Source organism: Aquarana catesbeiana, linkage group LG13 (genome assembly GCF_042186555.1).
Source record: "Aquarana catesbeiana isolate 2022-GZ linkage group LG13, ASM4218655v1, whole genome shotgun sequence".
In the NCBI taxonomy this organism is placed as follows: Eukaryota; Metazoa; Chordata; class Amphibia; order Anura; family Ranidae; genus Aquarana; species Aquarana catesbeiana.
In genome coordinates, this window is record NC_133336.1 from 18199883 (window position 1) to 18226633 (window position 26751).

The 26751-nt window shown below is 44.2% G+C and overlaps 1 protein-coding gene across 1 annotated transcript in view; it reads right to left on the reverse strand.

Moving 5' to 3' along the window:
* Window positions 1–24308, reverse strand: part of LOC141117275 (legumain-like) — a 37313-nt gene extending 13005 nt beyond the window's left edge. The window contains exons 1-10 of the mRNA XM_073610040.1: window positions 24229–24308; window positions 20858–21013; window positions 17235–17332; window positions 13959–14040; window positions 11408–11493; window positions 10167–10242; window positions 9551–9613; window positions 8251–8317; window positions 5299–5417; window positions 2599–2688 (exon numbers count right to left, since the gene is read on the reverse strand). Of these exons, the coding sequence (XP_073466141.1) occupies window positions 2599–2688; window positions 5299–5417; window positions 8251–8317; window positions 9551–9613; window positions 10167–10242; window positions 11408–11493; window positions 13959–14040; window positions 17235–17332; window positions 20858–20992 (816 nt within the window). The 5' untranslated portion in view covers window positions 20993–21013; window positions 24229–24308. The remainder of the gene's footprint in view (window positions 1–2598; window positions 2689–5298; window positions 5418–8250; window positions 8318–9550; window positions 9614–10166; window positions 10243–11407; window positions 11494–13958; window positions 14041–17234; window positions 17333–20857; window positions 21014–24228) is intronic.
* Window positions 24309–26751: the final 2443 nt, after the last annotated feature.

A 26751-nucleotide genomic window follows, 5' to 3' on the forward strand; every position in this document is an offset into this window, starting at 1 on the left:
ACGCGCCAGGAAGTCGGCAATGCGCTGCGCTAATCACAAGCAGTGAGACATTTCTCGATCTCTGCAGCCGCACCTTAGGAAATGTCTCACTGCTTGTGATTAGCGCTGTGCAGTGCCCAGTTCCTGGCGGGCTCGGCACGTGCAGCTTGCGAACACGCCGGAGCTCATCCTTACTGCAGACATAGTACAGGAGATGGTCCATTAGACCCCTTTCACACTGGAGGCGTTTTTCAGGTGCTTTAGTGTTAAAAATAGCACCCGGAAAAAGCCTTATCTGCAATCCCACTGTGAGAGCCCGAATGCTTTCACACTGGAGCAGAGCACTGGCAGGACGTCCAAAAAATTGCTGCAAGTAGCTTCTTTGAGGTGCTTTAGGAGCGGTGTATACACCACTACTAAAGCGCCCTTGCTCATTGAAATCAATGGGCAGCGCCGGCAAAGCGCCTCAGCAGTTGCGCCTTTGAATCCTTTAGTGGGGGTTAAATGTACCTCTAAAGTGACGGTAAAACGCCACTAAAAGTAGCAGCGCATTACCACCGATGCCCCTGCACTGTCAGTGTGAAAGGGCTCTTAGTACATCTCATTAAACATCACATCTGTAAATGAACTACTGAGGTGCAGGAAGGGACAGGGTCTGTGTATCCTATGTAATCTATCATTCCATAAAACATCTCCTAGCAGGGGCAGCCCAGAGCACATCTAAAGGTGTGTAGGGGATGCCATTCCTACACACAGCACACTGACTCACCTCAGTTCTCTCTCCGTGCAGCCCGAGATAGAGATGGGAGGGGGAGGCATTCCAACTGGAGTTGGTAGAGACAGTGTGGGATCCCAGTGTGAGGAATTTATTCCAGCACATCAGCATCCACTGACTAGAACCCTCATGTCAGGAAGAGGAGCGCCCTTCCCCCGAGCACTGCCAGGCTGGACGGGCTGCCCTACGCTCACACTGGAGTTCTGGACGGACACTCACAAGGAGAGAAGGAGGGAGGGGAGAAGTCTGGCTCTTCGGCGCCCCCACCTCTGCAGGCGCCTGGGTGCAAAGCACCCTTCGCACCCTGGGTAGGATCGGCCCTGGATGGTCTGATTCTATCCACTGCGAACTCTGGAAGAAAGCACTAGCTCTCGAGCAGTGACACCAGGGAAAATTTCTCCCCTCCATTCATGTAAGGTACTGGTCGCAGTATGAAGTACGAATGCTGTTATTGTGGGAACAGCCAAAGCAGGAGTGGACAGCTGAGTTAAGCAGGAATATCCGGGCAGAGATGCGGTTGGACGAGAGCTACAGAGCCCTCCGGTGGTATGTAGCCCAAGAGTGCCCGTGGTCAGCGGATGACAGCCCCACGGAAGGCTTTGACTATGATGGCCTGGGATTGTTGTATTGGAGGCTGTCCAGGGACCCTGACTTTGGGAGTGAATGGGAGTGGCGTTTGGAGGAAACACAGAGTGAAGACTGTTTGGAACAATTTATACGGGGTACTGGGTGGATACCAGCATTAGAGGACTGGAACTACTGATAACTTCGGAGTCAACCCGTCTGGAGTCTCCTCCTGTGTTAGTCTCCTGCCGAAAATGGAGAAATGTGACAGACCTAGCCGGGACAGAGGCTTTTGGAGGGGACTGAATGCTAGCCTCTTGCCTACTGATTATGGGCCCTGGCATTTGGAGGAATGGTGCTCGTTCTGAGCTGTATGCCTGGGGACCCTGGAGGTGGTGTTACTTTAGATTCAGGTCCATGTCCCCCAAGAAACACAGACTCTGGGGACCCTGGATATGCCATTATGACGGGAGTCACCAATAGGGGCACAAGGTGGATGAGAACCCCACTATGATCTGTGCTAGTCAGACTCAATGCTGTATATATGTATACATAATGTGTGCTGTCTCATTATGTTGTGTACTATTTGCTGTGATGGTTGGGGTGTGACTGTATTCTATTGTCTGTTGTGGCTGTCTGCCTCAACTATTATGGGATGTCTAAGTGTCTTGCTATGAGGAAAGAGGGAGGGGGATTCCTCCAGCAGCCCCCTGTTAAGACTGTTTACTGATGAGAAGTTATACACACCTGACCTGTGTGTCCATTGTCATTGGACAGTTTAACCCGCCCTGTTTTCCAAGGGTGGGGGGAAGCGTTTTGAAGTGGGATCTGTATAGCATGTGTTTGAATAAAGTTTCATTCCAGCTTGAACCTCAAGACAGAGCCTTGTCTCGTACTTGGGGAAGAATTTTTTGTATGGGTTCCTTGTTCGGCTGATTAAAGTGTTCGGTAGCTGCCTTTGTGTTTGGGTATGGAATGTCCTAAACGACTTTAAACCCTTTCATACTCGGGGTGTCGTTACAGTTGGTTCTCTTAAGGTTTTTTAATGTCAATCTCCTTTTGTTTTTGCGCATCGAGGCCTTCGGGTAAGACTGCGTAAGTTAAGCATTTTAATAAAGAAGTATATGGATAGCATTTGCTGCAACCTTGTGCACACAAAGTATACAAAGTAACATTGTTGGTAAAATATTAAAGATAAATCCCAGAAGAGATTTCTGTAGACGACTACAATGTACACGTGTGTAGAGCTCCACCCAACAATGAATGTCTCCATCACTCACCCGGTTCCCGTACTGCATCACATGACTCATATTAGTGCGTTGCTTGACCAATAAAAACTGTTTATGTAATGTCTCCTGTGACAGATCCTCCTAGAATAGAAACATTATATCTTATATGAAGTCATAGAACAGAAAACACTTCATCATATCTATAGAAAACAATGCAACGCGTCATCACTAAGCAATAATCATAGAAATGGCGGCGATTTATTATAAATTACACTTTTGTTTAGGGGTCAGGTGACAGCAATGGGCATTCCTTCTAATATTCCTTCCATGTGCAGCGGGCGTGGTCACATGTGCAGGGGGCGTGGTTACATTAACTAGGGGCAGCTCCTGTTGTGACAGCACGGCTCGAAGACACTGTCAATCATACTGAGCTGGGGGTGTGGTTACATGTGAAGGGGGTGTGGTTACATGTACTGGACACTGCTGCCTTTATGACAGCGAGCCTCCTGAGAGAAGTTTCCAACCAAACTAAGCAGGAGGTGTGGTCAAATGTGCAGGGGGCGTGGTTACATTAACTAGGGGTAGCACCTGTTCTCACAGCACGGCTCCCGCTCGATGCCACTATCAATCATACTGAGCTGGGGGCGTGGTTACACATGAAGGGGGTGTGGTTACATTACTAAAAACTGCTGCTGTTATGACAGCGCGCCTACTGGGAGAAGTTGCTGTCAATCAAACCAAGCAGGGGGTGTGGTTACATGTGCAGGGGTCGAGGATACTATCACCAAGTACAGCTGCTGTTGTGACAGCAAGGATATTGCTGGGAGCTGCTGTTAATCAAACTGACCTGGGGGTGTGGTTATATGTGTGAGGAATGGTAACATGTGCAGGGGGCATGGTTATATATAGGGTTGCACCGATACCAATACTAGTGTCATATCAGTGCTGATGCCAAGGATTTGCACGAGTACTTGTACTCATGAAAATGATCCGACGCCTAATCTTATACCTCCCAGCAGGAGGTAGGACACCGGAGCCAGGGGAGGACCCGGAGGACAGCTGTGGGTGATCGGTGTGGCGGTGGGGACCAGTTACAAGCACCGATCTCCCTGTACAGCCACTTCTCCTCCTCTCCCTCCCGTGGCCATCAGCTGCTTCATTGAAAGCTATACAGGGAGATCGATGCTTGTAACTGATCCCCACCGCTGCACCAATTAACCCCGACTGTCCCCCGAGTCCTCCTCCAGCTCACCGATGTCCGCCTCCGGCACCCCCTCCCTTGTCCCAGATCTGTCAGGATGGAGAGCAGATGAAGCAGCCAGTAAATATGTAATTTACCGGCTCCTTCCTTTATACAAAGAACAGAGTCAGTGATCACGACTGTCCATTTGTAACTGAGCATCGGGGGAGGGGCCTCTGTCTCCTGTCCATTCATCTTCAGTGCAGCTGAGAAAGGAACTGGGGAATCTGTGTCCTCAGTCCCTGTCTCAAAAGTGGCCTCAAAGGGGACATGTCAGGGGTCTGTTTAAACCCACAACAGTAAAATCAGTCCGTATATGCAGCATAGCATGCTTGTTATACTCACTGTGGATCTTAAGGGGTTAATCCTCTGCACTGTGTAAAAAGGCTGTTTTATCCTGTATGCACAGATCCTTCCCCTCCTGCAAAGTCTAGTTTGGGAAGGCCAGCTAACACACAGGCAATAGCCAACCTGCACATGCTCAGTTGTGTCTTTTCTGCTGGAGAGAACAGTTACTTGTTCTCAGAGATAGTCAGGTCACATGATATTGACATCATACATGTGGGTGTGTATACAGGCTGCAGGGGAAATCTCCTCCTACCTGAACTCTCAGCAGTGGAGAAACTCTGCAGTTTATCATGTGACTGTGGTATACAGATCAGCAATAAATAGAATAAATAAATAAGTATATAGTAGGAATATTTTTATGTAAAAAGGTTTATAAGCTGTGGGCAAATGAACGGTTTTCATATTACTGGGTTTAGTTACACTTTTTTTTTTTTTTTTTTTTTTTCACAATTGAAAACACAAACAAACAAACAACACTTCCCCAAAAGAAGAAGGCATTGTAAAATAATAATAATAAATTATATATATATATATATATATATATATATATATATATATATATATAATTTTTTTTTTTTTTTTTTTTAATTAATTATATAAAAAGCATTAGAAAAAAAATAAATAAAAACTACTGACACAGTCCACACCCCATCAGTGCTGCATATTAGTGCCACTGTCACATGACATTATAAAAAGTATCGGTACTTGTACTCGGTCTTAAAAAAGGGGTTATCGGTGCAACCCTAGGTACATGTGCAGGGGGAGTGGTTACATGTGCAGGGGGAGTGGTTACATGTGCAGGGGGAGTGGTTACATTCACTAAGCACAGCCTAGGAGCCTCCTGCTAGGAGCCACTGTCAGTCAAACTGTGCTGAGCTGAGCTGGGGGAGGCTTGTCAGCCAAGCTGACTATGGTCCCATAGGCACGGTGTCTTGTATCTTCGATTGATAAACAATTAGAAACTTAAGCAGTTATTCTGTTTCAATCTAGATTACATTCTATTATATATTCTGAATTTATGATCTATGCCCGATGGTCTTTAGAAACACTGAAGCTGATTGGCTGCCGTTGGACAGCTCATACAGTTCTTATTCCAGATACTTGATGAGCTGGTGGTGTAAATTGAGACATTTTAATGAGTGTACAGAACAAAAAAAACTCACCATGTCTGAATCCTCCATCCAGCTGACGCTGTACAGATCACCAAGAAATGTGTTTAGCTTGTCATCTTGATAACAGGCATAGGAGGACTCATGAGGGTTGGAGGCTGTTGTGGCGTAAACTACAAAATATAATGTGAAGATGTAAATATAGAAGAGATAATGATCCATACTTCACAATATCTGTCCTGGGGAAGGATTTTCAGACACACAGCAGGTCACAGTCCGTTATACAGTATAAATAATTTCCCATACATTACATGTTTGTATACACAAAACAGAAGTGTTATGCCGTGTACACACGGGCGGACTTTTCGGCATCAAAGGTCTGATGGACTTTCGACTGACTCTGTAACGAACGGACTTGCCTACTCACGATCACACCAAAGTCCGACAGATTCGTACGTGATGACGTACGACCAGACTATAATAAGAAAGTTGATAGCCAGTAGCCAATAGCTGCCCTAGCATCGTTTTTCGTCCGTCGGACTAGCATACAGACGACCGGATTTTTTGTCCGGACTCGAGTCCGTCGGAAGGATTTGAAACATGTTTCAAATCTAAAGTGCGTCAGATTTCCGACAGAAAAGGTCCGCTGCAGGTCCGATGAAGCCCACACACGGTCTAATTGTCCGACAGATTTGTTCCGTTGGGCCAGTCCGGTCGAAAAGTCCGGCCGTGTGTACACGGCATTAGGCAAAATTTGCAATATATGTTAATCATTTTATAATAAAAGCTTCAGAATTCCTGACTGCTGTGACAATCCTATATTTTCCTATATTATTATTATTATTATTATACAGGATTTATATTGCGCCAACAGTTTGCGCAGCGCTTTACAACATGAGGGCAGACATTACACTTACAATACAAATCAATACAGGAGGAATCAGAGAGCCCGGCTCCTTAGAGCTTACAATCTAGAAGGGAGGGTCAAGTGGAAACAAAAAAGGTAATAACTGTGGGGGATGAGCTGATGGAGAAAATTAAAAAAAACAGTTGTTAGGTGTGGGTAGGGGAGGCTTCTCTGAAGAGAGGGGTTTTGAGGGATCGTCTAAAAGCTGTAAATTAGTTTACTATTCTCGAAGTAAGATTCTGTAATAGACATGTGCAATTCGTTTCGTTCCAAATTCGTTTGCGGGTGAAAATTGGCACGTTCGTTAGTAAGCATCCGAATGAACGAAAGACTCTTGGTGAATGCATACGAAAATTAATTCTCGGAAAGAACGACATTCCGAAAGAACGAAAAACCCGAAAGAACGTAAAACGATTCAACCGATTTAACAAAACGATTAGATTCAGGTCATTTCATTTTTCATAATATCTAGTATAATTAAATTAGTGATTATTATTATAGTTATTATTATTTATTAATAAAAAAAAACTATAAACAATTAAAGGTATTGGAATTTCCTTTCAAATTTGCTTAACTGTTTTGCCCTGTACATACGATCGGACATTGATTGGACATTCCGACAACAGAATCCATCGGATTTTTTCTTCTATATCTTACGAAATTCGAATTTCGTATAAAATGAATTTGAATAGAAAACATTAGAACAGTATAGAAAAGAATAGACTAGAAAAACAACAGAATAGAATAAAATATATATATTATATTATATTATATTCTGTCCTGTTCTATTGTTTTTCTAGTCTATTCTTTTCTATTATTTTCTATTCTAATCTTTTCTATTCAAATTCAAATTCATTGTATGCGAAATTTGGAAATTTCAGAAGCCAGAAGCCATCTTTCGAAATTCGCATAGAATGAATTCAAATTCTTATAGAAAAGTTTAGAATAGAATAGAAAAGAATAGCATAGAAAAACAATGGAACAGAATAGAAAAAATTATATAACATCTTCGAAATTCAAATTTCATATAGACTGAAATCAAAATTGAATAGAAAAGATCAGAATAGAATATAAAATGATAGAAAAGAATAGAAATTTTTTTTATTCTGTTCTATTGTTTTTCTAGTCTATTATTAGTAATTACTAAATATTAGTAGTTATTATTACTATCTATTATTCGAATTCGAATTCATTCTATACGAAATTCGAACTTCAGAAGCCATGTTCCGAAATTCGAATTTCGTATAGCATGAATTTGAATTGAAAGGACTTATAGAATATAATAGAAAAGAAAAGCATAGAAAAAAAAAAATTATATATATATATATATATATATATATATATATATATATCACTATTGCTTTATTTTATATTCTATCCTATTGTAGAATGTAACCTCTGGCAAACAATTGCAATCGCTGCGTGATCTGCTGCAGTAAACTGATTTTGTCTCAGAATGGAGGGGGGGGCCCCAAAAAAATGTTTGCCCAGGGCCCAATCAACATTAAAGACGGCCCTGAGCGTAGCCGAGCTCCTCCTCCTTCCTCCTGCAGTCTGTGCGGTACAGGAGATTCAGTTTCCTGTTCCCGGCCGGACTGACAGGAAGTGTGCACAAACCGAGTGCTCGCTTCCTGTCAGTCCGGCCGGCCAGGAACAGAAAACTGAATCTCCTGCGCGCGGTACGCGGTAGGGAGGGAGAGTTAAAAAGAACAACACAGTGGGGGGAGGCAGTCATCAAGACCCATTTAGTAATAAAAATATAGTAGTTTGCTAACCATAATAAAAACGATTACCATAGCTTTCTTTCCATTTTCTTTCTTTACCATCCCATTTCCATCTTATTGCTTCTTTTTTTAATCAGGTAATATTTATTAAAGCTTTTTGCAAAAATGTACAAAGCAGAGAAAAGATTCTACTGAACACTCTACTGTAGAGTCTTTTCTCTGCTTTGTAAATTTTTGCAAAAAGCTTTAATACATACTTAAACTGTATCGCTATGCTGTGATTCCTGTAGGCTTTGCGTGCGGGGGGGGGGCCTCCATGTCCATTTTGCTTGGGGCCCCCAAATTCCTTCAAACGGCCCTGCCAGCCGCACTTACCATCGATGTTGTTAGGTATGTGATTCATCATCGAGCCGGACTCACAGGCCTCAATGTACAAAACCATCTGTAAGAGAAATATCTCCATGTCACTCCAACAGGTTCTGCTATAGAAGACTCAGCACACCGATACATTGGGGGAGATTTACTAAACCCGGAGAGTTCAACATTTAGTGCAGAAATCAGCTTCTAGGTCAGTGGTTCTCAACCTTTCTAGTACTGTAAACCCTTGATAAAATTTCCCAAGTTGTGGGGACCCCTAACAGTAAAATTATTTTCGTAGCGTGGATTGTCAGCATCCAAGGCAAGACAAGTAATTTGCGCCCTTAACCCATGGACTTTTAGCGTTCCCTGAGTCCCTTCCACTCGTACAGTATTAAAACCCCTTATGGTACATTTTAGGATGTACCACTCTGTTCTCTTTTCTATCCCTTTCACCTCTCTCTATCCTAAATTTTTGTTTTTTTTCCCCATCCCTCTCTCTAGCTGTCTTTCTTGTTCTCTTATTCTGTCTCTTCCTTTCTTTGTTCCTCCCCCTCTTGTTCTCTCCTTTTTATGTATTCTCTATTTTTACTCTTTGGTAGGGGGGGAAATTGGATCAGTGGCCGTGCCAGCGGGGAGTTGGGGGTCAGTGGCCGTGCTGGCGGGGAGGTGGGGGTCAGTGGCCGTGCTGGCGGGGAGTTGGGATCAGCCAACTTAGGTGCTCTTGAACAAGGTCATCTGCTGATCTTAGAACTGTAGTGGGGACTTTTAATGGCAACTGTAATCACAGGTAGTGTTACTCACTGTGTTCCTGACTCCACTGTGTCTCCGACTTTGCGGTGTCTCGTAACAGTGACACCTATGCTGAAATCAGGAGATGGGGTCTCCTCCAGCCCCTCCCACTTCCCATTCTTACCAGTCAACTGACCTCTAGTCTCTGCCCCCCAGCCATGGCGTGAACTGAGTGGGTTTGCTGCGAAGAGGCTGAGTGGGCGGCCGCGAGCTCCAGGGACAGCCCTGCTGGGCGGGCGCAAAACGACTAGGAGATCAGTGCGGGCTTCAGGAACAGCCCAGGATTCGGTGATCCCTGGCAAATTATCATTCTGCCCCCTGAGGTGGTCCTGACCCCCAGGTAGAGAACCACTGTTCAAGTTTTGTTTTTTTTTTAATCAAAGCTTAACTGAATAAGCTGAATTTAGAAGCTGATTGGCTCCCAGGCACAGCTGCACCAGATTCTGTGCTCTCCAGTTTTAGTAAATACCCCCCCATTGCAGATCATAAAAACTGGCCACTTCCTAGGACACCATCGGGCACTTACTTTTTTGTACATCTTGTTTTCATGCATGTATTGAATTGTCTTGTTCAAATCTTCAACATGGAGCTGCAATGGAGAACAACAAGTCTAAGGATTACTACAAACAAAGACACAATGTATGAATTATGTCAAAGGACGCTTCACAACAGGGCTGGCCCAAGACAAGATGGGTCCAATGAAAAGGCCCCCCCCAAAAAAATAATATTAATAATAATTATAATAATAATAATAATAATAATCCCACCAAAAGGCCCCCACATTCATTATTTTATATAATGATAATTAAAACTAAAATTAAATTTATCAGGAAGTCAGATTTACATGGAACAGCACCTTATCCATATGCAAAATTTAGATGACATACCATTATGTTCAAATCCAAGGGGCGTGCTGGGGCAGTATAGGGGCAGGCTAGGGCAGTATAGGGGCAGACTATGATCTTCTATTAGAAGTAATATAAGGAGGACATGAAAGGGTTATGAGAAGCAGCAGCTGGGTCTTAGCTTTAAAAAGTGTCTTCCTTGGTTTTCCTCCCAGCAGAAATGAAAGAGAATGGGATTCGGTGTAGGGAAACGGTAGAAGTGGCTATGGCGGGGTGGTGGTTTGAGGTGGTTCTTACATCGTCATTGGGAAAGGCCAGCAAACCCGGAGCTCCATGATCAGAAAAGAAGACAAAGACATGGTCGTTCGGTCCACTGCAAGAGAACAGAAAAAAAAGTGACTTACCCAAATTATGTGATGTCATGTTATAGCTGAAAGCTGTGCAGAGTTACTATTCGAAGCAGAGTTGCCACATTATATTTACATTTTTAAATTTTTTTTTACATTTCTCCAGAGTCTTGCTGGTTTCTGGCCTAGGCAAAAATGAGGTCATACGTCCCAGGAGTCTTCATGGGCATCTTTTTTCCCTTTTATCTGGAGGAGGGTCTTTCTCAGCTAAGCACGCCCTCCTTTTCTGGCATCCCTGAGCTAAGGGCAGGTAGATTTCAGTTAGTAAGCCCCACATGAATCATCTGGCCTTGCTTAAGATGGCCACCACTAGAAATGCTAAGGGGGGGTTTCAAAGTGATTTATCAGCAAAATAAAAGCATGGAGACATGGATGGAGGGGGAGTTTTCCTTGATTATTAAAAATGAATTTCCGTTTTAAAGATTTATCTGATTTCCAGATATGACATTTTTTATATAGTGACATTGGCCTAGCTTGGACCAATGTAACCATTTATGTACCATACCTCTAGGACCCCTGGAACCTGGAAATCACTGTAGCGGGCACTGCCAATACAACTTCACTACAGTGATCTCCACTAGCCTCTGGGTCCCGTGCTGAGCGGCTGCCCTGTGAACACAGGAGGTCTCTTGTTTGCCACGGGTGCCATTCACTTTACTATAAATGCAAAGCATTTTATGATTGGATGAGGTGGGGAATGTTTAGATTTCTACCTCATCCAATCAGAGAACTCTTTGTAATAATTGATAAAAAAGGAAAGAAAAGGAGGTTCTTTGAATGGTGCCCGTGTTCCTGTGTTCAGGAGACAGCAGGGCAGCCACTTGGCACAGGACCTGGAAGCTAGTGGATACTGTAGTAACAGTGTCTACTACATTAACTTCCAGCTGCCAGGAAGATCCCACAGGCACGGAACATACATACTTCCATTGGTCCAAATATGTAAAAACTGCCAAGCCTGCAATTCAGCTTTAACGAGAGGGGCAACAGGGGACATCACATTTCAGAAGTATGGACAACTTTGTTGGATGGGTCATAGATGCATACAGGAAGCCCGTATTCCCTCTTCCAACCCCAGCAGCCATCTCATGTGTGACCCCAATCCAAAGGACTGAGGAATAATAATTCACCAACCTCCTAAGCACCTTCCCGGATCCTTGTCCCTTCACCGCCTCCGCGTCACCTCGGAGAACCGCCAGGAAGTTTTTAGGAGTGACGAACTACAAAGACACAACAGACACATCATCAGCAACACGGGATAAAAGGTCCTTCAATAAAATATATTAAATTCTCATGGCGATCCAACTAGTTTTCTGAGCTTTGCTGGAATATTGACAGGGAAATCTAAGTAGGGCTATGACGGAGGGTTAAATAATTCTCCATAATTACTTCCCAGGATCTATAACATAGAACAAAGGAAAGTAATGGAAGATTCCTAATGCCACCTACAGATCTGGGTCTGGTGCATTGACTTCCCGCTGGGAACAGAACTGGAAACCCAACAACATCCCTCTAAAGTGTACCTGTGGTCCCACTGCAACCCAAATTCTACAAATGTGAAGGGTCTTGGTGGATATGTCCCCCAGAATCTAGAGTAGGACCATTACTGGTCTAATGGTGGGAGGAAAAAGCCTGGGGATCAGCTGCTTGTGTTCACTTTCAAGGCTGACACCAGTTCAGCTTTCCTTTTACAGGACTATGCACGGGGGGGATCATGTGCAGCATGTTGCAGGAACAATGAGATCATCAGCATGGCAATAGAGGTCACACTTGGGACTGGATAGCCGGACCTTGTAAAACCATTTTCATCTTCAATGGCTCCTTCAGACAGAGAAACCACGAGAAGAGTTGGCCTTGGTGTCTCCCAAAGGCCCAAATGGCTCTGAGTAATCCAGACCTTCATTGGTTAGCGGAAGGTGGCCATACCGATAGGATTTCCACTTTCTATTTAAAATATAGCAAGGAATTGTTGCGGCCCCAACCCCCCCATAATGAATGGCCCCACAATCTCAGTATTCTCTCCCCTTTTTACCACCTCTACCCCCCACATCCTGACTCCCCCCCACGCCTTTCCTTCAATCTCCCCTATTAGACTTTCTCCCTCCGTCTTTCTAATCATTCTCCACTATTTACCCCCTACCCCATAAAAAAAACAAAAAAACAAAAAAAAAAAACAAAAACACCACACCTTTGCACCATGATGCCTTTGGGAAGCTTATACTGGCCATACACTAGTAGAATGAGCAGCCGCAGACCCCCCACCCCTAACTCCTCCATCTTTAATGGGCCGGACAATGCACATATGTGCCTTCAGACCTGGCAGAGCCCTGTGGCAGATCTGCACTTGCATGGGTGCCTTTTGATTAGGAAGGTACATGAAATTATCTTTGATCTGCGCACATGTCAATCCTTATGCCACGTACACACGATCGGCCTTTCCAACGGGAAATGTTGGATGTGAGCTTGTTGGCGGAAAGTCCGACCGTGTGTACGCTCCATCGAACATTTGTTGGCGGACTTTCCGCCAACAAATGTTGGCTAGCAGGTTCTCAAATTTTCCACCAACAAACTTTTGTTGTCGGACTTTCCGATCGTGTGTACACAAGTCCGTCGCACAAAAGTTCACGCATGCTCGGAAGCAGAAGCGGTCGGTCTTGTAAACTAGCGCTTGTAATAGAGAATTAACATTCGTGACGCGGCAAATTATGAAATCTACAAACGCAGCGCACAATTCTCTTCTTCTTTAATGGGATAATAATGAAGCTGCTTTGCTGGTGATACTGATGGAGTTATTGAAAACAAATTTTCAAAGACTTTTTTTTCAAGTGATATCAAGAATAATAATAATAATAATAATAATAATAATAATAATAATAATAATAATAATAATAATAATAATAATAATGCTAAATGAAAAACGCAAAAAGAAAAGCGCGAATCAACACTCACCAAACTTCTACTAACACGAAATTAGCAGAAGGAGCCCAAAGGGTGGCGCTAAAGAGCTGAAAAACCACGTAATACGTGTAGTACGTCACTACATTCGTAATTGTTGGCCAACATTTGTGTGGCCATGTGTATGCAAGACAAGTTGGAGCCAACAACCTTCGAACAAAATTCCACGGTTTTGTTGTCGGAAAGTCTGATCGCGTGTACGAGGCATTAGACTCATGTGGGGACCGGACACAAAGGGGTTGATTTACTAAAGGCAAATAAACTGTGCACTTTGCAGTCGCTCCAGTAAATGAGGAAAAGCTTCACTTTGCAAACAATACCCAATCACGTGCAAGAAAATAAAAAAAATAAAAAAAAAACACAGCATTTTGCTTGCACATGATTGGATGATGGAAGTCAGCAGAGCTTCTGCTCATTTACTAAGCTCTGGAGCAACTGCCCTTATAGGGGAGCAACTGCAAAGTGCCCAGTCCATTTGCCTTTATTTGCCTTTAGTAAATCAACCCCATAGACTCTTATACCTTCCTAATCATGGTGTGTTCACGCACGTGTTTGCAGATGTGCCGAAGAAAAATTAAATAAATTATACGAATGTCAGAGAAGCATTCTTGCCATTCCATCTCCATCTTTTGCTCTGCACATTCCTTTTTATTATGATGCCCCCCTAGTCTTGACCCCGAGTGGGAAGTGTGGCTGGGAACCACTGCAGCACCAAAATTGTGAGTCTCACCTCCTTTGTGTAATCCTTCAGTACTCCGGGGTACACGTTTGTCCCATTGGGCCGGTTTATGATGACTCCATCGGTCGGATTCCTGGACACAAAAATACATTGAATATTATTAGCATGCCGCTCACACTTCTTTATAACTTTAAAATGTATTTTGCTCAACCTAGGAGGACATCACTGCTCCTCCATAGATATAGGCAGGGCCACTGTTAGAAATCATGGGGCCCCCGTACAGCCTTCCTGATTGGCTTCCCCCAATCCCCGCCTTCACCCCACCCGCACACCGTCCCTCCCCCACCCCCAGGGTGCAGCAGAACAGCAGGACTGACTTTATCTGCCTACATCAAAAAAAAAAAAAAAAATTTAAATAAATTCCCTCCCATTCCCCCACATCCTGGGCCCCTCTGTTGACCTGGTGGGGCCCATGGAAATGGAATTTAAGCCCTGGTAAGCATGTAGGGGCGGTGGTGTGGTCTAGTAAAATCCATTTATTCATTTAAGCAGAAACAAATAATGAAGCTGCCCCCCGCCCCCCCCCCCCCGTTTTGTACTGGGCCCAGGCCCCATTAGCTACAGGACTGGTTGAAAGATTATCAGCGGCCCTGGATATAGGGAAGTGAGTGAATGTTGTCACATTACAGAAGCAAATGTTTTACTGGTTAATATAAAGTAAAAAGGAAAAGCCTGAAAAAAAAAAAAAAAAAAAAAAGGGGGGAAGAAAACTAATACAGCCATCACATTGGTAGGTTGTAATATATTCTATTTTTTTTAGGTTAGGTTAAGTTTTAAATGCTGTGACCTTTTTTAAATTCTGTAATAATCATTGGTTTTGTGCAACTGCCTAAAATAAAAAAATAAAATAAATAAATAAAAAAAAATTAATCCCCCCTCCCCCAAGAATCCTCAATCCTGTATCCTTCATTTTTCCCTCCCAGGGAATGCACACAAACCAATCACATGCGGCCTGTTCTAGGAACAATGAGATTCCCGACATGGAATTTGGTTCATATTCACCTCGGCTCTGGAAGGTCCCCCCCCCTCCTCCTTCATGACTAGGCTAGACATGCGCAATTTGTTTCGTTCCGAATTCGTTGTTTGACGAAATTTGACAAATTTGTTAATTCAGAAATATTCAAAATTAACGAAAAAACATTGAACTCATTTTTCCAAAAATGAAAAATTTGCATATTCAAAAGAACGAAAATAAGAACGAAAATCCGAATAATAACTAACTAATAATAACTATTACCAGCTATTAAATTATAGGTATTGGAATTTCATTTCAAATTTGGCGGTTAGTGAACGTAACGAATACAAAACAAATACGAATTTATCCAAAGTTACGAATTATCCGAAATAACAAATGCAACATCTAAATCAATGGAACCTAATGAATTAATAAATAATAATACTGTCTTTTCATTGTTGTTAATTTGTTACGTTCCATTCGTTTAGATGCGGCATTCGTTATTTCCGATAATTTGTAACTTCGGATAAATTTGTACTCGTTACATTAACTAACAGCCAAATTTGAAAGGAAATTCCAATACCTATAATTTAAGATTTATTATTAGTTTGTCCGAATTTCCAAATTTCCGATCATAACAAATGACCCGAAAAAAAAAAATAAAAAAAAACACCACACAACGAATACTGACAAATTTTTTTGGCAGTGCACATGTCTAGACCAGGCACTTTTTTGCTATTCAGCATTGCGCTACTTTAAATTGGTAATTGCATGGTCATGCAACGCTGTATCCAAATGAAATTTGTATAAATTTTTATTTTAAACAAATAGAGCTTTCTGCCTGTGGTATTTGATCACCTCTGGGGTTTTGTTTTTTTTAATATATAAACGAAAAAAAAAAAAAAAAAAGACAGAAATTTTTTGAAAAAGTAAACAAAAGAAAAAAGGATCTCACATAGAGAGAGACATAGAGTCTCGCTCATATTTTTTTTTTTTTTTTTTTACTTTCCGCCATAAAACATATCCAATAAAAAGAAAAATTAACAAAAAATAAAATTTCTTTATAAATGTCAAAATATATTCTGCTGCAAAAAAAAAAAAAAAACCCAAATAAGTGCATATTGAATATTTTTGCAGAACATTTGTTTTAACATGGGTCCCTATGGAACACGTTCACAACAATGCATTTTTGTGCCTCTGCATTTTTGGAAAGGTTCGGGGATTTTCTAAATGCAAAACGGTGCTTTTTTTTTTTTTTGCTTTTTTGGTTCAATAGACTTCAATTGAGAAGCTGCAGAAAAGCATGTAGTGCATTTTTACCACAATTTTGCTTTGATTTGCAGATTTTAAATCTGCCCAACAACAAATCCCCCCCCCCAAAAAAGAAACACAAAACTAAAACCGTGGGAAAGAAAAAAACACTGCAGAAACACTCAAAAGCAAACTGCATAGGTGTGAATGGAGCCTCATGGCAGCGATCAGCGACTTAGGCTGGCCATAAATTATACAATTTTCCTTTAGATTTACTAAAACCATATAATAGGAGGTCAAACCTGAACACTTTCAATTTGTACACAATCAGGGAGACCCTTCCCCTACATAGCTGAAAGTAAATCTAAAGGAAACTGAACAAGAGAATTGTATAATGTACGGCCAAATTTATAGTGGGACTGTGAGAGTGCGGCGGACAATCTGACACTAACTGAAACTGGGGCAGGGGCGGATCCAGGGGGGGCAACGTGGCAATTCCCCCCCCCAAGAAATTAGATGCGGGTGACTGGGGGGGACTGATTAACTGCCACTGACATCACCAGTGATACCAATACAGTGATCAGTGCTCATACTAGACACTGTCACTGTACTAATGACACTGGCTGGGACGCAGTTAACATCTCGGGGTAATCAAGGGGTTACAGGGTTATTAAAAATTTGCTTTTCTTTATAAAAAAAGTCGACAAAGGTCATATTTTCCTGCTCTGTGTAATGGTTTTGCACAGAGCGGCCCCGGCCTTCTTCACAGGTCCTCCGCTGGCACTCCTGGCTCCTCCCCCATAAGCAGTGCCCCCAATAGCAAGCCACTTGCCATGGGGGCACTGGTGCATGCTCACTCCTGAGCCCTGCTCTGTGTGCCCATAATAACAGAGCCACGGCTCGGCCCCGCCCCTCGCCCGCTCCTCATTGGCTGTGATTGACAGCAGTGGGAGCCAATCCCAATACCGACCAACATTCTCTTCTATGGACTTATTAAAGTGGAACTCCAGATGAAGAAGAAAGTCAGACGGTTCTCTAGTTTTATAGTACAGAACACTTACCTTCTATTATACGCGATATCATCATACATCATGACCACGATCTGCTCGTCGGGGATGCCGTTCTTCCTGACTATTTGATACGCGTGGCAGACATCAGCCTGGAAATACAACGTCAGAGGTAAATGTTATATACAGTTATAGCAGAAAGAGTCCAACAATCATTCACCGACCATAGAAAGGACAACATGGGGGAGGGGCAAAGATCTCCCCCTTCCCCCAGAGCTTAAAGCGGAGCGGCACCGAAAAAAAAATTTTTAAAAGTCAGCAGCTACAAATACTGCAGCTGCTGACTTTTAAAACATGGACACTTACCTGTCCAGGGCGCCCGCGATGTCGGCACCCGAGGCCGAAGCGTCTCTCCGTCCTCGGGTGCTGCCGCCTCCATCTTCGGTAAGGGAATCAGGAAGTGAAGCCGTGCGGCTTCACTTCCCGGTTCCCTACTGCGCATGCGCGAGTCGCGCAGCGCAATACGAATGGTCCCTGCTGCCTCTGGGACCCGTGTGTTTCCCAGCAGGCAGCGGGGGGGGAACAGGATGTGGCGTAAATACCCGCAGATTCTGCGGCTATCTACGCCGGAAGTGGGTACAGATACCTGTAATATACAGGTATCTGTACCCCCCTCCCCCCTGAAAGGTGCCAACTGTGTCACCGGAGGGGGGGAGGAATCTAATGAGTGGAAGTTCCACTTTTGGGTGGAACTCCACTTTAACCACTCGCCTACCAGGGCAAATTATTGATTTATTTTGCACATGTTACAGTTTGCATCTTTTTTTATGTAAACCCGCTAAAAAGAATAAACTCTCTGAAAGTAGAGACCCTGGAGAATGAAATGGTGCGGAGCTGCATTTTTTATGTCGCACAAATATTTATGCAGACATTTATCAAATGCATATTTTCAGGATATAGAAAATACAATAAAGTGAATGTTAGTGTAAACAAAACACATTATACCCAAATTTTTTTGGTAAAACAGAAAAGATTGGGTTGTGTCAAGTAAATAAATACCAAACATGCAAAAAAAATAAAAGGGATTTGTATGTTATCAACATTATAAAGAAAAAGAGAACGGATGTCCCTGGAGTTCCTCCTGCTCTCAATGGCCAAGCTGCTTCCTGCATTCCCGGGCTCCCCGGAGGAACGGGAGAACCCAGGAACTTTGTCAAAAGTATTGGGACACCTGCCTTTACACGCACATGAACTTTAATGGCATCCCAGTCTTAGTCTGTAGGGTTCAATATTGAGTTGGCTCCGCCCTTTGCAGCTATAACAGCTTCAACTCTTCTGGGAAGGCCGTCCACAAGGTTCAGGAGTGTGTCTATGGGAATGTTTGACCATTCTTCCAGAAGCACAATTGTGGGGATCTGGCAGTGATGTTGGATGAGAAGGCCTGGCTCGCAGTCTCCGCTCTAATACATTCCAAAGATGTTCTATGGGGTTGAGGTCAGGACTCTGTGCAGGCCAATCAAGTTCCTCCACCCCAAACCCACTCATCCATGTCTTTATGGACCTTGCTTTGTGCACTGGTGAGCAGTCATGTTGGAACAGGAAGGGGCCCTCCCCAAACTATTAGGGGTGCAACGGCACGTCACCGATCCATGATCCGAAAGGTTCAGCTTGTTCGGGTCGGCACACATGCGCTCCGCGGAGCGTGCCACCGCCTCAGCCTTAGGAAAGGCTGCGGCTTTGGCCTAGCTCCGGAGCAGCGGCCATCTTTGCTTTGGGGAGCGACTGTGCATGAGGTGAGCCACCTAACCTGGGATTCCTGGTCACGGTGCAGCTTGCCCCAGATCTATGGCATCGGAGGGCTACGGGGGGGGGGGGGGTCGTCCCTTCCCACTGCCTGTAAAAGCTATTAGGATGGCTTTTACATTAGAGGGAATCTCTGGCTGAAAATACATTCATCTGAATGAAGCCTGTAGCTGCAGGCATCACCCAGATATCACCACTTCAGCCTAAGGTCACATGACATCCTATGGGTAGGAAGTGGTTAAGCAGCCAACTAGGCAAGTGTGAGATGAAATCTGTGCCTACATTTCAGTGCTCAGCTCTGCCCTGTCCTGCCTACTGCACCCATGCTGAAGCTCGTGCGAAGTCTCGGCGTCAGGAATGAAATCTGTATTTGCGTATTGAAGCATTTCACACTTTTGCCCTCCCGGGCCAGTTGAGTAGTCAATTATGTGTAGGGGCCTACTCCCCTGGGGAGTAGGGGCGGTTGAATAAATTTAGATTTTTACATTTTTATTGGGTATGTATTATAGCAGAAAGTAAAAAATATTGTTTTTTTTTTCAAAATATTTTTTTTGTTGATAGCGCAAAAAATTACTGCAGAGGTGATCAAATACCACCAAAAGAAAGCTCTATTTGCGGGGGGGGACATCAATTTTATTTGGGTACAGCATCGCACGACCGCACAATAGTCAGTTAAAGTAACGCAGTGCCGTATCACAAAGAATGGTCTGGTCATTAATGGGGTAAAACCTTCCGGGGCTGACATGGTTAACCCTTAATTTACTCTAATCAGCCTTAATTAACTACTTATTCTCCCTTTAATTATTACATTCCTGCTGATTTTTCGTTTGTTTACTTCCATTTTATAAACTATTAATAATTAAACCTTTTTTTTTGTTTGCTTTGCTCTTTAATATTTTTACACCTTTAACGTATATTTACATGTTTCACATTGAAAAAAAATTGCAACATTTAAAAATAAATAAATGTATTTCATTTGTAAATAATTTTTCAATACTTTGTATCATTGCTGACAGCTGAAGTGTAAACAAAACAGTTGCCGGTGTCTTGCTGAGAATGTTCCCTCGGCGGATAAGTTCCCCGCCTGTACTGCACAGGCGCAGCGCCTGCGCAGTACATACTACTCTCAGCCGCCGGAGATAGCCGAAGCTCAAATGCTTCAATCAGCTGTACACGGCGCCTGTGCTCTGGGTCCAGGTTCCTTCCCCACCATCCAAGTGGACCTAGAGGGGGAATCTAAAAGTGCCGAGTGCAGAGAGGCCGTGCCCGAAGCGTGGCGAGCGAAGCGAGCCCACGAGGGGCCCTCTTACAGGCGCCGTGTACAGCTGATTTTCAGCTGTTCTGCTTTGGCTATTTCCACTGATACCTACTGCGCAGGCGCAGTAGAGGGGGGAACTTATACGCCGAGCAGAACTTCCTCGGCAGAACACCGGCCGGTATCAGTAATTGGTATAGGCGTATGCAAAAAATAAAAATAAAAGTGTTTCGGTGCATCCCTACTAATTACTTATCCAACAGAGCAGAACTTACCTGGGCATGTGATATTAGCTACTTGATATAAAATCTTATTACTGAACTTTGTGAATTAGGCAAAAATATATCCTTCCAGTAGACATGACACTTCATACATATCTTTGCATCAGGGGGGCTGTCTGTAGTAAAGTGCCGATACGTGACGCCTAATACATATCTATGCATCGGGGGGATTAGTTGTAATTAATATGCCAATAGATTTTCTTCCTTTCTATGCAAAAGAAAGGTGGTCTGTAGTGTAAGTTTTGACTTGTGCCAGTTCATATATATCTGCAAAATCTGAAAATTAGTGTTGTTATATTGAGTCCCTGATGAGAGAAGGTGATATCGGGAGCTCTCACCTGATGTCTATAGTTTTCCCAACCATTGGAGCCGGCCACCAGGACCACCCAGTGCTTCCCACCATCTTCTGGGTCCTCAATTGGGATGGAGGTGGCCAGGACGGCGAGGCCAAGGAATAGCATTACTGAAAACATCTTCAAATAAGTATCCGATCCCTGAAGAGACAACATGAAGAGTGATTATACACAGGGAGCATGAGGGATATCTCCTCAGGTTGTATGTTCTGGTCCACAGACCTCAATCTACAATACCCCCACTGGAGTCCAAGCATGTACACCAAGACACCCACTAGATATTAACACCAAGTAACATATTACTATAGATCAACCAATATCCTGACATCCTGCTGTGCGGGGTTGTGTGATAGACCTGCGGCTGCCGGTAGACATACTCTACACCACAGAGCTGATTGAACTTTAGCTTGTTCTATTAATTGAGCTGATCTACGAATGAAGCTGAAGGACGGTGCTGCTCCCCGGCATGCGTCTGCAGCTACGGACAAAGGCTGCCAATCAATCCTCATTACATATTCGTCTTCTTGCTAGAAGCGTGATTGGACAGCTTGGGGTGATGTGTTGGGGCGCTAGCTGTCCAACCACTCTGCTCAGCATCTGCTATATGCACCTGATCCCCCTGGGTAATATATAAAAAAAATTTCCTCTTTAGGAAAAAAATATTTCTTCTTTAAAGCAAACCTGTGTACTTTAGTACTATTATTTAGTGATATATTTATATAAGCCCAATCACTCTGTCATCTGCCAATATATCAATCTCTCCCCCCCCCACCCATCAGCTCTCTCCATCTGCTGATCCCCCCCCCCCACTTCCCATTGTTAGCTCTCTCCATCTGCCGATCTTCTCTTCTTATGCTCCATACACGCGATCAGAAAATCATACAAAAAATGCAGATTTGGAAGCGATCGTACGATAAGCTGATCGTTAGTACAGAGCTTTCAAAAGCCGATCAGGACAGTTCATCCGATATTTAATCAGACATGCACGAAAACAAAAAATGTTGTACAATTTTCGTTTAATCAGTACAGCTGTCATTTGAAAATGCAATACAAATGTATTACAACACATGACATCACTTCCGAATTGTTATTCTTTCATACAAGAATTTTCGTGACTTTAGTAAACTCATCAGATTCGATCTGAGATTAGAATTCAAAAAAAAAAAAAAAAAAAAGGGGACAATCATTTGTCCGTTAATCTCGTCGTGTGTACCGGGCATTAGTCAGATCACTCCATTGCCTGATCCCCCCACAAATCTCTTTATTCCCCAGTAGCCCCCTCCCCCACACTGCCCCCAGCAAAGTACTTCTATAATAATAATAATAATAATAACAACAATAACAATAATCTTTATTTAGAGGTAGCTTTTCAAAGTGCTATACAAAGGAGATCTATATCCCCCACACTGCAGTCCTGGCTGACCTCCCTGCCCCCCCCCCATCATCAGATCTCCCCATCTGCCGATCTCCCCCCACTGTCAGATCCGTCAGTCAATCTGTCCCCCCATATCGTCAGGTCTCTCCGTCTGATGACCTCCCCCATATCGTCAGGTCTCTCCGTCTGATGACCTCCCCCATATCATCAGGTCTCTCCGTCTGATGACCTCCCCCATATCGTCAGGTCTCTCCGTCTGATGACCTCCCCCATATCGTCAGGTCTCTCCGTCTGATGACCTCCCCCATATCGTCAGGTCTCTCCGTCTGATGACCTCCCCCATATCGTCAGGTCTCTCCGTCTGATGACCTCCCCCATATCGTCAGGTCTCTCCGTCTGATGACCTCCCCCATATCGTCAGGTCTCTCCGTCTGATGACCTCCCCCATATCGTCAGGTCTCTCCGTCTGATGACCTCCCCCATATCGTCAGATCTCTCCATCTGATGACCTCCCCCATATCGTCAGATCTCTCCGTCTGATGACCTCCCCCATATCGTCAGGTCTCTCCGTCTGATGACCTCCCCCATATCGTCAGGTCTCTCCGTCTGATGACCTCCCCCATATCGTCAGGTCTCTCCGTCTGATGACCTCCCCCATATCGTCAGGTCTCTCCGTCTGATGACCTCCCCCATATCGTCTGATCTCTACATCTGATGACATCCCCCATATGGTCAGGTCTCTACATCTGATGACCTCCCCCATATCGTCAGGTTTCTCCATCTAATGACCTCCCCCATATCGTCAGATCTCTACATCTGATGACCTCCCCCATATCGTCAGATCTCTACATCTGATGACCTCCCCCCATATCGTCAGATCTCTACATCTGATGACCTCCCCCCATATCGTCAGATCTCTACATCTGATGACCTCCCCCATATCGTCAGGTTTCTCCATCTAATGACCTCCCCCATATCGTCAGATCTCTACATCTGATGACCTCCCCCATATCGTCAGATCTCTACATCTGATGACCTCCCCCATATCGTCAGGTTTCTCCATCTAATGACCTCCCCCATATCGTCAGATCTCTACATCTGATGACCTCCCCCATATCGTCAGATCTCTACATCTGATGACCTCCCCCCATATCGTCAGATCTCTACATCTGATGACCTCCCCCCATATCGTCAGATCTCTACATCTGATGACCTCCCCCCATATCGTCAGATCTCTACATCTGATGACCTCCCCCATATCGTCAGATCTCTACATCTGATGACCTCCCCCCATATCGTCAGATCTCTACATCTGATGACATCCCCCCATATCGTCAGATCTCTACATCTGATGACATCCCCCCATATCGTCAGATCTCTACATCTGATGACCTCCCCCATATCGTCATATCTCTCCTTTGCATGAGCTGTGACCTGGAAGGAGAAGAAGATTCCCGGCCACGAAAATTATTTTCTGTAACAACATGAGGAGAAATCGAAGGCTTGTTTGGTTGAATTTCGAAAAGAATGGTGGTATCATCAGATCATAAAATATCTGATTTCCAAAAGAAAATCCATTCGGAATTCGACTCATGTATGGCCGGCATTAGTCAGATCCCTCCATTGTCTGATCTCTCCCTCTACTGAACCCCTCCCCCAACACACACAGATCTCTTTATTCCCAAGTGGTCCCCCCTCCCCCACACTGTCTCCAGCAGGGTACATCTATAATATTATTATTATAATAATACAGGATTTATATGTCGCCAACAGTTTACACAACGCTTTACAACATGAGGACAGACATTACACTTACAATACAAACCAATACAGGAGGGCTCGGCTCGTTAGTTTACAATCTAGAAATAATCGAATCTAATAATAAACTTTCTTTTATAGAACAGCTTTAGAGGTATCTTCTCAAAGTGCTATACAAAGGAGATCTATACCCCCCACACTGGCCGACCTCCTGATCACTTACCTGCTCTCCTCTGCAATCTGAGTGTTGTCACAACGATGAGTCCGCAGATTGTGACTCTGTATCCTTCCTCCCAGCTATAAACACAAAAATGGGGGCGGGGTCACCACTGGTCAACAGCTTCACCCACCAATCACCAGCGCCGGAGCCTGCACATGACTGGTCACATTGGCCGGTGATTGCAACATCCAAGAACTTCAACGCCCCGGCGCAGACTATATGGTGTCCTTTGTATCCATTATGGTAATTTATGAATGTGTGCCTATAGGAGGAAATCTGCCCAGCAACAACCACCTGGCGGTGGATCTAACCTACCCCACTCCATCCAGAACTCAAATAAACTTTGGGCTGGAATTAAACTTTAACCCCTCATCTTTTTTTAATCCTTTATTTTATTTTTCGCACACATTTTATTTATTTCAGGAACTTATATAGCGCAATCAATTTATGCAGCACTTTCCTTATATTATATATTCATCAGTCCCTGCCCTCAGGCCGGGTTCACACCGGTACGACAAACGCTCCGACATTGGGAGGTCATGTTGCATGATGTGTGAAAATTAATGTTTCCCTATGGGAGCCGTCCTAACTGGTCCAACACAAGTCGGTCTGACTTTGAAAATGCTCCCTGTACTACTTTGACCCGACTTTGATCCTACTTCAGCCCATTGACTATCATTGAAGTCGGATCGCCGTCTTGCATGATCCGACTTTGGCATGCGACTTGTGCTCTGATGATCTTGAGGGGGAACGCCACACCAAATTTTAAATAAAAAAACCAGCATGAGTTCCCCCTCCAAGAGCATACCAGGCCCTTGGGTCTGGTATGGATTTTAAGGGGAACCCCCTATGCCGAAAAAAAAACGGCATGGAGGTCCCCCAAAAATCCATACCAGACCCTTATCTGAGCACGCAGCCCGTCCGGTCAGGAAAAGGGATGGGGACGAGCGAGGCCCCCCTCCTGAACCGTACCAGGCCGCATACCCTCAACATAGGGGGTGGGTGCTTTGGGGCGGGGGGCACCCTGCGGCCCCCCCACCCCAAAGCACCTTGTCCCCATGTTGATGAGGACAAGGGCCTCTTCCCGACATCCCTGGCCGTTGGTTTTCGGGGTTTGCGGGCAGGGGGCTCAACGGAATCCGGGAGCAAAGGGGGCCCCAGATCCCGGCCCCCACCCTATGTGAATGAGTATGGGGTACATCGTACCCCTACCCATTCACCTGGAGGGAAAAAAGTGTCAATAAAAAAAACTCTCCAGCCTCTTCTCCGCTCTCTCTTCGTTCTTCTCCCGCTCACCGGTGTCTTCTGCCGGGCTCCTCCACTATCTTCTGCTCTTCTGCCTACTCTGTTGCTAGCGGTGGTCCGGTCTTCTCCGTTGTCTTCTTCCCTCTTCTCTTCTTCCGATGTTGACACAAAGCTCTCTCCCGTTGTAATGCCGTGTGCGTGGTGCGCAACGACTTATAAAGGCATGGGGCGTGGTCACTGGGTAATGTCACCCGGTGACCCCACCCCTTATGACATCACCACCCGGGGTATGCTGGGGCAGTGACGTCATAAGGGGCAATGTCACCGGGTAATGCATTTGGGTGGTCAAAATATGAATGCAATCTATACACTGGGGGGGAGAACCTCTGGGGGGATCTAGGATGGAAAAGGACCTGGGGGTCCTAGTAGATGAGAGGCTCAGTAATGCCAAGCTGCTCCTAACAAAGCAAACAGAATATTGGCATTAAAAAGGGGATCAACTCCAGAGATAAAACGATAATTCTCCCACTCTACAAGACTCTGGTCCGGCCCCACCTGGAGTATGCCGTCCAGTTCTGGGCACCAGTCCTCAGGAAGGATGTACTGGAAATGGAGCGAGTACAAAGGAGGGCAACAAAGCTAATAAAGGGTCTGGAGGATCTTAGTTATGAGGAAAGGTTGTGAGCTCTGAACTTATTCTCTCTGGAGACGAGACACTTGAGAGGGGATATGATTTCAATTTACAAATACCGTACTGGTGACCCCACAATAGGGAGAAAACTTTTTCTCAGAAGGGAGTTTAATAAGACTCGTGGCCACTCATTAAAATTAGAAGAAAAGAGGTTTAACCTTAAACTACGTAGAGGGTTCTTTACTGTAAGAGCGGCAAGGATGTGGAATTCCCTTCCACAGGCGGTGGTCTCAGCGGGGGGCATTGATAGTTTCAAGAAACTATTAGATAAGCACCTGAATGACCGCAACATACAGGGATATACAATGTAATACTGACATATAATCACACATAGGTTGGACTTCATGGACTTTTTTCGACCTCACCTACTATATATCTATGTAATGAGCGCACAGTACAAGGGTTGCTTTTCCTTCTAATCTCCATGGACAATGTTGTCCCATACTCACCCCAACTACCCTTTATCTCATATTTATTATTGTATGGTGAACTTTACACTAGAGTTTAACCAAGGACACATAGTACTATAAAGGATTCCTGTGCAATATACAGCCGGGGGAGATAAATGGAGTTCAGACTTATTGGCACAG